At 44.5% G+C, this 15,156-nt stretch overlaps 1 protein-coding gene across 4 annotated transcripts in view; it reads left to right on the forward strand.

Annotated features, from left to right (window-relative positions):
- LOC133493198 (mitochondrial 10-formyltetrahydrofolate dehydrogenase-like) overlaps positions 1–15,156 on the forward strand; it is a 212,475-nt gene that overhangs the window by 107,427 nt on the left and 89,892 nt on the right. For all 4 annotated transcript variants that reach the window (XM_061806244.1, XM_061806245.1, XM_061806246.1 and 1 more), the window contains 3 exons: positions 1,981–2,100; positions 2,209–2,336; positions 11,541–11,691. In XM_061806244.1, coding sequence (XP_061662228.1) covers positions 1,981–2,100; positions 2,209–2,336; positions 11,541–11,691 — 399 coding nt within the window. The remainder of the gene's footprint in view (positions 1–1,980; positions 2,101–2,208; positions 2,337–11,540; positions 11,692–15,156) is intronic.

Here is a 15,156-nt window from a genome sequence, read left to right on the forward strand (position 1 = left end):
TCTTCTGGGGGGGAGTGGTGTTGTAACTGGTTAGCGCGTTGGCTTCAAAGTTCAGAGGACCGGGGTTCGAATTCCGGCATGCCTGTGTGGAGTTTGCATGTTCCCCCGTGCCTGCGTGGGTTTTCCTCCCATATCCCAAATCATGCACTAATTGGAGACTCTAAATTGCCCCAGGTATGATCGTGAGTAAGGCTGTTGTCTGTCTCTATATGCCCTGTGATCAATTTGATGACGATAGCTGGGATAGGCTCCAGCACTCTCACGGACTGTGTGAGGATAAGCGGCTAAGAAAAATGATGGATGGATAAATTTGCAATGATGAAATCACCTTGGTCAAACCAGAAAATACAACAAAACAATTGTATTGGGTTAAGGCAATTTAACTACACGCAAGATTTAAGATACAAGATGCAAGATTACAATATCTAGACAAGGTTAAAGAGAGCAGACTTAGACGGTTTGAACATGTTCAGTGACGAGAGAGTGAGTATATTAGTAGAAGGGTGCTGAGGATGGAGCTGCCAGGCAAAAGAGTGAGAGGAAGACCAAAGAAAAGGTTGATGGATGTTGTGAGGGAGGACATGAGGACAGTGGGTGTTAAAGAAGAAGATGCACGCGATAGGCTTAAATGGAAAAAGATGACAGGCTTTTGCGACCCCTAATAGGACAAGCCGAAAGGAAAAGAAGAAGAAGAAGGTCAGACAGTATGAGCTAACAAACAACAATGCATTGTCACTGTCCGAATTAATGTCGCTGTAGGCGAGTGTTATTTCCGTCGATGGAGCAATTAACCCAGAACTATCCAAAAAATTGAGTGACAGAAGACAGATAATCCATTATTTGTAAGAAGCACAAACTAAAAATCAGCCAGTCCTTATATAGATACTTCCCAAACGTTCTACAAATCCAGATCAGCTGATGTAATCAAGTCCCCATTCCAAAACGTTGCACAAAGATCCGCTTCACATGATGTAATAAAGTCCCTCTTTCAGAACAATCCACAAAGAGAATCTTCCACTTGGCCCCTTTTTCTGTGCCGTTTTAGATAGCTGACGAGACAAAAATTCCACATTTGTCAGAAGTCACAACAAATAGTAGTGTGTAGTTGCAGTCGAGGCTTACAAACTGGGTGACGCCATGACACTTCCCATAATGAATGCAATACAACGCCATACACAAGCAGCCAAATATTGACACTCATAACACATTCAATACATTAATGCAGCATTTCTTCAATTATGTTTACCAACTCTGAGACATGCTTGAATAATAAATGATTGGTCAGGAGTGTGCATGGAGAAGTCCATCCATCCATCCATTTTCTTAGCCGCTTATCCTCACAAGGGTGGCGAGAGTGCTGGAGCCTATCCCAGCTGTCAACGGGAAATACAAAGGGTACACCCTGAACTGGTTACCAGCCAATCGCAGAAATTGAAAAGTGGTTACAGTATTTGACGTCAGTGGCAATCAAATGAGCTTCCAGATTTTTAAACTTCCCAAGGTGTCTGATATTTGCCCAATTGATTGAATTATCATCGATATTAACCCATTCGTGGGCAGCGTCCCATTTTTAGGACATTATGATTTTCACGCATTACTGAGAAGGGTTGCGTCAGGAAGGGCATCCGGCGTAAAAATTGTGCCAAACATATATATGCGTTCATCTGAGATGACACGCTGTGGCGACCCCGAAAGGGACAAGCCGAAAGAAACACACACACACACACATCCTTCAGTGTATCAAAATATTCAAGTGTTTTAATCTGAAGCCAAAATTTGGTATCAGGAGAGAATAACTCATGGGTGAACGGGAGCATGGAATTATTTCCCTTAACTTCCGGACCCAACATGTCTGCCTCAAGTTATCATATAACTTAACCATAAACGAAAAAGAAGTGTTATTTCCTTGATTGTGCCCTGTTAGGAGACTTTTATCTCAATAAGGCAAAAAAATTGTCACCCCGTGTTGTTTTCCACCAGGTAATCAAGGAAACAAACAATATGACAGTGAAAATGCCAAACCAGTGTTTTATAAATGGCACATTTGTGGATGCAGAAAATGGCAAGACCTATGATACCATTAATCCCACTGATGGATCGGTAAGACATCTGAGGTTGTGCGATTCATATGAACAACAAACCTCATCCTTTGGATCAATATTGCATCATATAAATAATGTAATAATGTAACATCACAATTTTTACTAGGTAATCTGTAAAGTGTCTTATGCTTCAGCGGGGGATGTGGACCATGCTGTGACAGCTGCAAAAGAAGCTTTTCATCATGGGCCCTGGGGCAAGATGAACCCAAGAGACAGAGGAAATCTTCTTTATAAGTGAGTAGTCGTGCAAAGAAGATGCAGCCATGGTCCTTCTGCCTAATTTGCTGGATATCAGTAAACCATGAAAAGCGTCATGTTGTAAACATGACACAATGAAACACTAATATGGTAGATTTAAAATCATAAGAATAATGCCACTCAAACTAGTTTACAAGAAACACTTGAGTATCTGTCATAATCAGGTAATGATGTTTAAAAAAAATGTCCCTCCTTGTGAACCCTTATCGTGGTGGATGGCTATATGTTTCCCAATGGTCCTAGGAGCTAAGTTGTCTGGGGCTCGATGTGCCTGGCAGGGTGCCCAATGGCACACAGATCCTAGGTAAGGAACCAGATAATGCATGGCTTTAAGACCCCTATGAGAAATAAAATAAGTAGATGTAGGTTTTCCAGGCAGGTCACCATAGCTTTCCACTGAAGTCAGGCCTGGAGTTTGGGCTTGAGGCAACCTCCTGGTGGCCAGGCACCCATGGGTAATGTGGCCCAGCCTTCCCATGAATTTAACACCTGTGGGATGGGCCATAGGAGTAGGCTGCCCAGTGAGCTGGGTTGTGACCGAAGGGGAGTACCTTGGCGATCTGATCCCTGCTAGAGACTGGCTAGAGGTATGTGGAATGTCACCTCTGTGGGAGGGAAGGAGCCTCAGGTGGAGTGTGAGGTTGAGAAGTTCTGACTTGATAAGGTCACCTCAACACATGGCTTGGGGTCTGGTACCAGTCCTCTTGAGAGGGGTTGGACTCTGTTTCACTCTTGAGTTGCCGATGGTGAGAGACACTGAGCAGGTGTGGATATATTTATAGAGGCTTGGCGCCTGTATTTGGGGTCTCTTTTGGTCTCTTATTGCAGTGGTACCCAATCACCGGGCCGCCGACATGGTACCCGGCCACCGAAGAAATAATTAATTAGTCCCATTGTATTAATTATGAGTCTAAATAATCTTTTATTTTGAAAAATGACCAGATTCTTTTGGTTACATCTCAGTCACTTAAGCGCCAAAATTTACCCCCACAAACTAGCAAAATGAGTAAAAAACAGGCATCTTTGGAAAGTTTCTTTTAAGGTGAAAAAGCCCAGTAAAGAGACAGAAGAGCCTACAACATCATAGAAAAAGATTATTAGCCACATCAATGCAAACGACCATTTTGAGGAGCTTTGTGAGATGTATGCAGTGCAAGCATGGCTTCTCTTCTTCTTCTTTTCCTTTCAGCCTGTACCATTGGGGGTCGCCACAGCGTGTCATTTTTTTCTATCTGAGCCCATCTCGTGCATCTTCCTCTCTAACACCCACTGTCCTCATGTCCTCCCTCACAACATCCATCAACCTTTTCTTTAATCTTCCTCTCGCTCTTTTGCCTGGCAGCTCCATCCTCAGGATCCCTCTACCAATATACTCACTGTCTCACCTTTGGACATGCCCAAACCATTGAAGTCTGCTCTCGCTAACCTTGTCTCCAAAACATTAAACTTTGGCTGTCCCTCTAATGAGCTCATTTCTAATCCTATTCACCCTGCTCACTCCAAGCGAAAATCTCAGCATCTTCATTTCTGCTACCTCCAGTTCTGCTTCCTGTTGTTTCTTGAGTGCCACTGTCTCTAATCTGTACATCATGGCCGGCCGGCCTCACCACTGTTTTATAAACTTTGCCCTTAATCCTAGCGGAGACTCTTCACGGGAAACACAACTTCTGTTATCCATGTAAATATGATGGTTATCCAGAGGGAAATCGCTCACAAGAGTGTTTGAATTACAAGAGCCATTGCAGAGATTTCTCTCGGAAAAGAAGTCGACACTGGCAGCACATCTCAGAAACGAAGAATGGGTCGCAAATCTGGCCTACATGTGCGACATATTCAGCCTGCTCAATAAATCCAATCCTTCACTTCAGCGGAAAATGGCAACGGTCTTCAAGTTGGCAGATAAAGTAGCTGGATTTAAACCCAAACTGGATTTTTGAGGAAGGTGCATGAACAGAGGCACATTTGACGTTTCAAACATGAGCGGGGATTTTGTGTGAGACTAAGCCTTCATTCTCCCAACTGGTGCACGATCACCTGTCTTTTCCATTAAAAGAGTCTGAGGACTACTTCCCAACCAAAAAGAACCCACGAACTGCCAAGGGATGGATTCGCGACCCATTTATTAATAAACCAAGTGAATATAGCATGTCTATGCAAGAAGAAAATTAACTGCTAGAAATCGACGGTGCTTTCAAATGTATTTTAGACACAACAAATCTGCCGATGTTCTGGATTGAAATGACGTCAGAATACCCGGAGATTGCCAACAAAGCACTGAAAACTGTTCCCACTTCCGACATCCTAGGTGTGTGATGCGGTGGTTTCTGCAGTGACAGCAAGCAAAGCAAAACAATCTAACGGACTGCACATAAGAAATTTCCCACAATTTCAAATTTTGGCCTCCTCACTCCATCTGATCCTCTTTCAACCTCAAAGATGCTCTTAGCCAGCTCTTCTTTTAAAATAACCCCTCTATTTGTCTTCCAATCCATTCCAGAGTAAAATAATTTAAACACCGCTCATAAACTTCTAGCCTTGCTATCTTTCTACCTGCTCTCTTGGATGCACAAAATACCAACCTTTCTCCGAATCATCATGTCAACCAACTCCCGAGTTTTTCCTGTCATAGTCCCAGCATTCAAAGTCCCTACACTCAGTTTTAGGCTCTGTGCATTCCTCTTCTTCTTCTGGCAACAAATCCGCTTTCCTCCGCTTCGACCCACAGCAGCTGAATTTCCACCGATGTCCTGCAGGTTAAGGGTGCCCGGGGCGGACGTTGTTAACCCGGGCAACGACCGATCCGGTATGGTATTCTTTAGATGAACGCTCATATTTGTTTGGCACAGTTTTACACCGGATGCCCATCCTGACACAACCCTCTGCATTTATCTGTGGCTTGGGACCAGCCTACATATTGCACTGGCTTGTGCCCCTGTAAGGCTGCATTATTTCAATTTTATATTATTATTATTATTACTTTATTTACTGTCATGTTTATGATATTTGATATTCAATACAAACAATATTCAATACAATCACGTACTAACCTCACTATTGCTTCAGTATTGCATCTCTGCTTTTTGCATATGAATTGGTTCTGTTGGTTTTCATCAAACTATGATCTCCTTTGATTCTCATTCTAGCCGCTTCACACTCTGCTGCGAATCTCTCCAGTGAGAGCTGAAGATCACGGCTTGATGAAGCCAACAGAACCGAATCATCTGCAAAGAGCAGAGATGCAATGCTGAGTTCACCAAACCGGACACCCTGACTGCCTCGGCTGCGCCTAGAAATTATGTCTATAAAAGTTATGAACAAAATCGCTGACAAAGGGCGGCCTTGTTGGAGTCCAACTCTCACCAGAAACGAGTCCGACTTATTGCCGGCAATGCAGACCAAACTCTGACAGCGGTCGTACAGGGACCGAACAGGTTGTATCAGGGGGGGAACTCACATGCACCCTTGAGGATGCTGCCAAGGGTGTAGAGCTGGTCCACTGTTCCACAACCAGGGGGACCCATGTTACCCTTTCGGGCTGTGTCCAGCTGAGCCCCATTGGTGCAGGCCCGGCCACCAGGCGCTCGCCTTCGAGCCCCATCTCCAGGCCTGGCCCTAGAGGGGGGCCCCGGTGACCCGTGTCCACGGAAGGGAAACCAAGATCCAATTTTTGCACTCATCATAGGGGTTTTGGAGTTGTACTTTGTCTGGTCCCTCACCTAGTACCTCTTTGCCATGGGTGACCCTGCCAGGGGGCATGAACCCGTAGACAAGTTAGCTCCTAGAATCATCGGGACAAACAAACCCCTCCACACAAGAAGGTGACAGCTCGAGGAGGGAAACTATCTTGTATTAAATTTGTTTTAATTTTATTATTATCTTGTATTAAAATACTAAATGAATGAGGTCACCCAGGGTGAAAACCAAAACACCAAAAGAAATGCCAGATATAAGTAAAATGACATTTTTGGCCTTGACTTTAATTGTTGCTACACTGTCGATATTCATTTCCAGACCCATGTGTCTGAATTTCCACAATTTTAAAATTATGTCAAGAACATTCCTACCGAACAGATATTGGTGTATATCATGTACAGTGATACATCTACTTACTAAATTAATTCAAGTCCTTTTTGTAGCTTGAAATTTTACATGTAAATAGCCTAATCTGTTCCAAGACCAGAATATGATGATGATGATGGTGATGGCGTTTGTTTTGACCAACAGGCCGGCGGTGTTCCAAAATTTTATTAATGATGTACTGCCAACATGCTGAACAGGCACTTGTTCTTCTACCTCGATGATATTTTGATTCTATGGAACTGAAGTTCCGGATGACCTTATGGTAAACGTTGGCAAAACCGATGAACCTCTGTACCTCCCTGCGGTTGGTAGGAGTATGCCACTGGAGGGCGGAGTCGGCCTTGCTGGGGTCCATGCAGATCTCTCCTCCTCTCTCTCTGCTAAAATAAAGCCCAGGAATGTGACGGAAGGCCGATGAAACTCACACTTCTCCACCTAGACGTACACTTGGCCGGAGGGACTAACAGAGAAGGGCGAGCTGGTCTGAGCAGGCTCATGTGGAACGTAGGATGGACTCTCATAGACCTGGGAAGCTTCAGTGAGACAGTAACCGGATTAATCACTTTGATGAAAGGGAAGGGACCCACGAACCTGGGAGCTAGCTTGCAGGACTCCGTCCGAAGTGGAAGGTTCCTTCTGAACAACCAGACGTGTTGTCTCACCCTGTATGTCGGTGCCCTACTCCTCTTGCGGTCTGCCGCGGCTTGTAGGTGCTACCCGTTTGCAACAGCATCTTTTTGGCTAGCTCCCAGGTCCATTTGTAGCGTCTCACGACCGCCAACGCAGATGGCACCGGGGACTCTCTGCCTACGGATGGGAAGATAGAAGGGGGGTATCCATGGACAACGTGGAAAGGAGCCATACCTGTTGATACGGAGGGCAGCGAATTGTGGGCGTATTCCACCTAGGCAAGTTGCCGGCTCCAGGTGCTGTGGTCACGCACCATATTCTGGTTGATACTCTCAGTCTGACCATTGAACTCTGGGTGTTGACCCGAAGTTAGACTTGCCTTCACCCCGATAAGGGAGCAGAACTCCTTCCAGAAGCGCGATACGAATTGGGGCCCCCTATCTGAAACCACGTCAGTCGGTAATCCGTGACAGCGGACGACCCCATCAAGCAGGAGTTCGGCAGTACGTTTGGCAGAGGGAATTTTCGGTAGTGGTATTAAATGGGCCATCTTTGAAAATCGGCCAACCACCAAGAGGAAGGCAGTCTTACCCTGAGAGCATGGCAGACCCATCACAAAGTCCAGAGAGATGTGGGGCCATGGGCGTGAGGGAACGGGCAGAGGGCGTAGCTCACCCACGGTGGCAGGCGGGAAGTCTTGTTTGCCATGCATACCAGACACGCATTGACGTACTCCTGTACGTCCCTCCCGAGGTTTGGCCACCAAAACCTCTGTTCTATCACAGAACGGGTCTTAGACATGCCGGGATGGCAAACAGTCCTATTCATTCAAAGTGTACATAATTGTCATGGTCCTGCCGGTCCCAGCCCAGGTGGTGCAGGTCCCCTACACACCTGCATTGATTAGGAGGTGTGCACACCTGCCCCTCAACTGTGATAATGATCCCCAGTATTTATAGGACCCACCGGACGGTCTGGCTTTGCCAGATTGTTGCCATTGATGCCTCGTTCCTGCACAACCTCAACTCTGATCTCGACTCCCGGTGTACCGACCCCTGCCTGTCTCCTGACCTACTACCCCGTAAGCCTGACGTCATTATCACTGCTGCTCTTGTGGACTGCCTGCCTGGTTACGGACTCTGGAATGACTCTTATTTCCCAAACTGCCTCCAAGTTTCCCGAGTCGTGCATTTGGGTCCAACTCAGCGTTCTGGTTATGACACATAATGTAAAGAATATTACAAAATTATTTTTAATTACCTTAAAATAAGCATTCAAAGTGTATATAATGTAAAGAATAATTAAAAAAATGATGTTATTTACGTGCTGCACTAATCAATTTAAAATGTTTCGAGAAGTAATAATCCAAGGAGGTTTGGCTTTGATGCCTTTTAATAATCTTGCGGAATGCAAGGCAAATGTCATCGAAGTGGAATTTTGTCAACACTTCGTTTATTCTGGCTGACGGAATAGTGGCTGCCTTCTCCTCTACGCCCCAAACTGCTCCTCTATTGTCGCGTTTTGCATCGGTTCCAGCTCCTTTCACTTCTCCATCGAAAGATCCTTGTGGTGTTCCTAAACATCAAAAGATACTCATGATGCTCCTGAACCAACTCGTCAATGTCCTCAGCCTTTCCCAGCGAAACAATTTTTTCAACTTCAGATTCAATCTCTACTTCGAACTTCTCAAAATCTCCTCGACCAAAAGCAGCATGAAGCCACATGCATGCATGTCTCTTTCATATTTTTCTATGATTTCTCATTTTATTTTAATGGACAGAACTACTATCTTCTTCTTCTCACTGACACTGGCTGTCAATTTCTTAGGGCCTGTGATGAAAAAAAGATGAATAAATCCACAAAGAAGTTGAACAGTACGAGTGTGCACAAGTGTAGACAATGGATTCGGTGACAAAGATACAAAAAGTGCGTCACGGATAAAGATTGACGTGCCCCCCTACCCCCCACCAAAAAAAATATTGATGAATCTCCTAGCTAATGCAGGAATGTGATGCCAGGAAGGTACTATGTGATAGCCAGTCGGGGGAGCTGCTCTATTGCACTACACAAACCAAGAGACAGGATGTGGGTCATGGCAAAAGATTGACATCCCTCCTAGACAATGTGATGCCAGGAAGATGCTCTTACGGTGGCCTATTGTGCCGTTTTCAAACCAAGATACAAGACAGCATGTTTACGTCCAGTGCCATTTTTTACTTCTTGTATCCTGAATTTCAACAAACATTTTCCGGGGAGGCTCTTCATAACCTCAAGCTTTCGTTAGTAGACGTAAAGGTACCACTGTATTTATTTCCCCCTCTACGACTCACTATACCTAGCGTGTCAGCAGGAAATGCTGATTCACATGTAAACGCTCATTTCATTTTGGAGAAAATTTAAGACTTTTAAGTGTGCCTTATCGTCATGAAAATATGATACATGTGGCTGCAGGGTGGATGACTGTTAGTTACTCAGAGTACGGAGGACTCCAGAGAGGTGAGACCAGATTGGAACCTGGGTCCCCAGAACTGTGAGGCAGATGTGCCAAACAGTCGCCCACCATGCTGCCCACCACTAACCAGTGGGGGTAAACAATGCACTAAAAGTGCAACTCTGTCATAAATCTATAAGAATGGTGTGCAAATGTCTCAGTTGTTGTGCAAGTCAGTGTTTGACCCAAAAATCTGCGTAAAAAATGCTTCGGTTTTGGAATTGATTTTCGGTGTCTGAACATCCACACAAAGTGAAATCCATGTTCACCGAGTAGCCAACTCGAGCCGAGTGATGACGAATGCACGGGGGAAGAAGACGAGCTGCTCCCTACTTTGAGTCAAGCAGTCACTCATAGCTAAATGGGAATTAAAATGGCAATATACTACAGTATATAGATATATAATATATGGGGACAGATTAACCTCATTTATATTATTTCCTATGGAAAAATATGTTTCGTAGGTCGAACAACTCGGACATTGAACACTTCCCAAGAACAAATTATGTTCAAACTCTGGGGTTCCACTGTACTAATTAATTTTCATTATTTGGTTTTCCTTTTTTTCTGTTCAAATTTGGTTACTGTAACTGGACAAGTTAACTGTATCACCCAAATGCTTAATTTAATAATTTGCTAACTGCTTGTCACAGTACTTTAGCAATTAGCATGGCTTTTCTGTCTTTCTCCAATTACATCTCATCTACTCATCTTGTCTATTATACTTCCATCCATCCATCCATCCATCCATCCACCCATTATCTGAGTAATTTATCCTCACAAGGGTCGTGGAGTTGGTAGAACCTATTCCAGCTATCTTTGAGCAGGAAGCTGGTTACACCCTGTTTTCCAGCCAATTGCAGGCTACACAGAAACAAACAACCAGTCACACTAACAATTTGATCAAAGGGCAATTTATAATCTCCAATTAACGTGTGTTTTTGGGATGTGGGTGGAAACCAGAATGCCTGGAGAAAACCCACACAGGCACTGGGAGAACATGCAAAAAACTCCACCCACAGGCAGGACTAGGATTTGAACCACACAGCCCTGAAAACCATGAGGTAGATGCCCTCACTAGTTGTCCAACGTGCCTCTCTACCTTGTCCTTCCTTCTTGATAATTATACTTGTCAGAAGTATGTCTTTTCCACTGCCATGAAGGGACTGTTTAGTGACTTATACTGTGTTGACACTGAATGCAAAGTCAACGTTTGCCTCAGACATGTATTTAGCCGCATTAGCCGCAGATAATATGTAGCTATGGTGATGTAAAATAGTGTGCAACAAGCATTCTCCGATACTAACAGCGAAAAGCAAGGAGGTTGGGTGACTCTTCAGAGCGAATGAGCCTTTTTTTTCCAGAATATTGTGTATACAACCACATACTTTGTGCTTCCGTCATGACAAGACTGTTTTGGTCAATTTATTTAGGGGAAAGTGCACCTGTTCGAAAATAACAAGTGCACTTCTCTGCCATTTTTTTGGTGAATTATTTCGGGGCCAAAAAAATCAGTGTGACACTTATATTAAAGCAACAGCGGTAATTTGGATTAGTGTAGTATGTTTTGCCAGAATTGTGCACCATAGTTTGGAGTTGGTGTGTATTGTGGAAACTTAGTTCATTCTAAATCTGCTCCTTGCCCCCAAGGTTCACAGGTCAGAGGATCAGGTGCTTCTTAGAGGACCAAGATTCACGCTCAAGCTTGTAAGGCATAGGGCCTTTCCTTTCCTTTGGCTTTCCACCCAGCTAAAGACTCAGCATCTGTTTTAGTGTTTTTAATGTTTTTATTTTTTACTTTGTTTTGTTTATCCTAAAAAATATATCTCTTAAAGTTTGATTCTTATCTGTGTGCGGAACTTTATTATCAGATGTGGTTGCAATCCAAGTGCTTTATAAATGAGTTTGTGTTAAGTTTTTATTTTCCTAAACGAGAACAAAACATAACTCAAAGCTTTGTTTTTTCGCTTAAATTTTAGACTTGCAGACCTAATGGAACAACACCAGGAAGAGCTGGCTACTATTGAGGCAACTGACTCAGGAGCTGTTTACACACTGGCCCTGAAGACTCATGTGGGCATGTCTATCCAAACGTTTCGATACTTTGCTGGCTGGTGTGACAAGATACAGGTAGAATTATGTTCATAAGCTTTTCTCAAAGCAGCGAGGTGGTTGACTGCTTAGCCCATCTGCCTCACAGTTCTGAGTGTCAGGGTTCAATTTTGGCCTTGTGTTTTTGCAGTTAGCATCTTCTCCCTGCATCTGCGGCCCTTTTCTCTAGGGTTTGCCCACATCCCAAAATGATGCATGGTAAGTTTAATTGCAATTGGGCTGGTGACTAGTTCTGATTGTAGCATGCCTCTCACCCGGAGCCAGCAGGGATAGGCTCAACTGCGCCTGTAATCCTAGTGAGGATAAGCAGTACAAGATTTGAGCCCCCGTCCTCAGATCTGTGAAGCAGATGGGCTCATCATTCATACACTGTGCTACCCGTTCCCATGTCTTATTTTTTCATCCATCCATCTATTTATCCATTTTCGTAGCCGCTTATCCTCACAAGGGTCACAGGGAGTGCTGTAGCTTATCCCAGCTGTCAATGAGCAGGAGGCGGGGTACACCCTTAACTGGTTGGCAGCCAATCGTAGGCCATGTCAAGACAAACAGCCGCACTCACAAACACACCGAGGGGCAATTTAGAGTGTCCAATTGTTGTTGCATGTTTTTGGGATGTGGGAGGAAACTGGAGTGCCCAGAGAAAACCCACGCAAGCACGGGAAGAACATGCAAACTCCACACAGACGGCTCCAGGATTGAACCTGACCTCAAAACTGTGAGGCCAACGCTTTCCAACTGAGTCACCGTAAATTGGCCTCATTTGTTTGCTTTTTTTTTTGGGTGGACCTCCAATTTGAGCCAGGTTCATCTCCACCTGGAGATTATGCCTTTTTAAGGATGTCTCACTTGAATAGCATCCTCCTCTTGAAGCACTCCTACTTTTGGAGAAGTCAAATTCTTTTCATTTTTCATGATTACCAACTCCAAAAGCTAATCCCAAATGCATCATGGAGGAAAATCCATCCATCCATTATCCGGGCCACTCTTCCTCACAAGGGTCGAAAGAGTCCTGGAGCCGTCTCCAAGCTATCTTCCGGCAGGAGGCTGGGTGCACCCTGAACTGGTTGACAACAAAGCAGGGGACAAATAACCATTCACACAAACAATAACATCAACGGCAATTTTGAGTTTTCAATTAATGCATTGTTTTGGGATCTTCTTTTTTTCCTTTCGGCTTGTCACGTTAGGGGTCGCTACAGTGTGTCTGTCATCTTTTTCCATCGTAGCCTATCTCCTGCATCTTCCTCTCTAACCCCAACTGCCATCATGTCTTCCCTCACAACATCCATCAACCTCTTTAGTCTTCCTCTCGCTCTTTTCCCTGGCAGCTCCATTCTCAGCACCCTTCTACCAATATACTAACTCTCTTGCCTCTGAACATCTCCAAACCATCAAAGTCTGCTCTCTCGAACCTTGTCTCTAAAACATCCAACTTTGGCTGTCCCTCTAATGAGCTAATTTCTAATCCTATCAAACCTGATAACTCCGAGCGAGAACCTCAACATCTTCATTTCTGCTACGTCCAGTTCTGCTTCGTGTTGTTTCTTCAGTGCCACCGTCTGTAATCCATACATCATGGCCGGCCTCACCACTGTTTTATAAACTTTGCCCTTCATCCTAGCAAAGACTCTTCTGTCACATAACACACCAGACACCTTCCGCCAGCTGTTCCAACCTGCTTGGACCCGGTTCTTCACTTCCTTACCCCACTCACCATTGCTCTGGATTTTTTACCCTAAATATTTGAAGTTGTTCGCCCGTGCTATCTCTTCTCCCTGTAGCCTCACTGTTCCCCTTCCACCCTCTCATTCACGCACATATATTCTGTTTTACTTAGGCTAATCTCCATTCCTCTCTTTTCCAGTGCATGTCTCCATCTTTCTAATTGTTCCTCTGCCTGCTCCTTGCTTTCACTGCATATTACAATATCATCTGTGAACATCATGGTTCAAGGGGATTCCAGTCTAACCTCGTCTGTCAGCCTATCCATGACAACTACAAACAGGAAGGGGCTCAGAGCTCATACCTGATGCAGTCCCACCTCCACCTTAAATTCTTCTGACACACCAACGGCGCACCTCGCCATTGTTCTGCTGCCATCAAACATGTCCTGTACTATTCGAAACCAAACCAGACTTACGCATGCAGTACCACAGTTCCTCTCTTGGTACTCTGTCATAGGCTTTCTCTCGATCCACAAAGACACTATGTAGCTCCTTCTGACTCTCTCTGTACTTTTCCACGAGCATCCTCAAGGCGAATAATGCTCCTGTGGTACTCTTTCTTGGCATGAAACCAAACTGTTGCTCGCAGATACTTACTTCTGTCCTGAGTCTAGCCTCCAATGCTCTTTCCCATAACTTCATTGTGTGACTCATCATCTTTATTCCTCTATTGTTTCCGCCTTAAACATATCCTTTGTTCTTAAAAATGGGGACGAGCACACTTTTCCTTCATTGTTCTGGCATCTTCTCTCCCGCTAGTATTCTATTCAATAAGTTGGTCAAAAACTCCACAGCCATCTCTCCAAATTGCTTCCATACCTCTACCGGTTTGTCATCAGGACCAACTGCCTTTCCATTTTTCATCCTTTGTAGTGCCTTTCTGACTTCCCCCTTAGTAATCATTGCCACTTCCTGGTCCTTCACACTTGCCTCTTCAACTCTTCCTTCTCTCTCATTTTCTTCATTTATCAACTTCTCAAAGTATTCTTTCCATCTTTTTAGCACACTACTGGCACCAGTCAACACATTTCCATCTCTATCCTTAATCACCCTTACCTGCTGCACATCCTTCCCATCTCTATCCCTCTGTCTGGCCAACCTGTAGAGATCCTTTTCTCCTTCTTTCGTGTCCAACCTGGTGTACATGTCTTCATATGACTCTTGTTTGGTCTTTGCCAGCTCTACCTTTGCCCTACGTCGCATCTCCATGTACTCCTTTCACCTCTCCTCAGTCCTCTCAGTATCCACTTCTTCTTCGCTAATCTCTTTCCTTGTATGACTTCTTGTATTTTGGGGTTCCACAACCAAGTTTCCTTCTCCCCTTTTCTAACAGAAGACACCCCAAGTACTCTCCTGTCTGTCTCTCTGATTACCTTGGCTGTCATAGTCCAGTCTTCCGAGAGCTTCTGCTCTCCATCGAGTGCCTATCTCACCTCTTTCCGAAAGGCCGCACAACATTCTTCCTTTCTCAGCTTCCACCACATGGTTCTCTGCTCTACCTTTGTCTTCTTAATCTTCCTACCCACCACCAGAGTCATCCTACACACTACCATCCTATGCTGTCGAGCTACACTCTCCCCTACCACTACTTTACAGTCAGTAACCTCCTTCAGATTACATCATCTGCACAAAATATAATCCACCTGCGTGCTTCTACCTCCGCTCTTGTAGGTCACTATATGTTCCTCCTTCTTCTGGAAATCAGTGTTCACTACAGCCATCTCCATCCTTTTTGCAAAGTCCACCACCATCTGTC

The sequence above is a fragment of the Syngnathoides biaculeatus genome, chromosome 20 (assembly GCF_019802595.1).
Source record: "Syngnathoides biaculeatus isolate LvHL_M chromosome 20, ASM1980259v1, whole genome shotgun sequence".
NCBI lineage: Eukaryota > Metazoa > Chordata > Actinopteri > Syngnathiformes > Syngnathidae > Syngnathoides > Syngnathoides biaculeatus.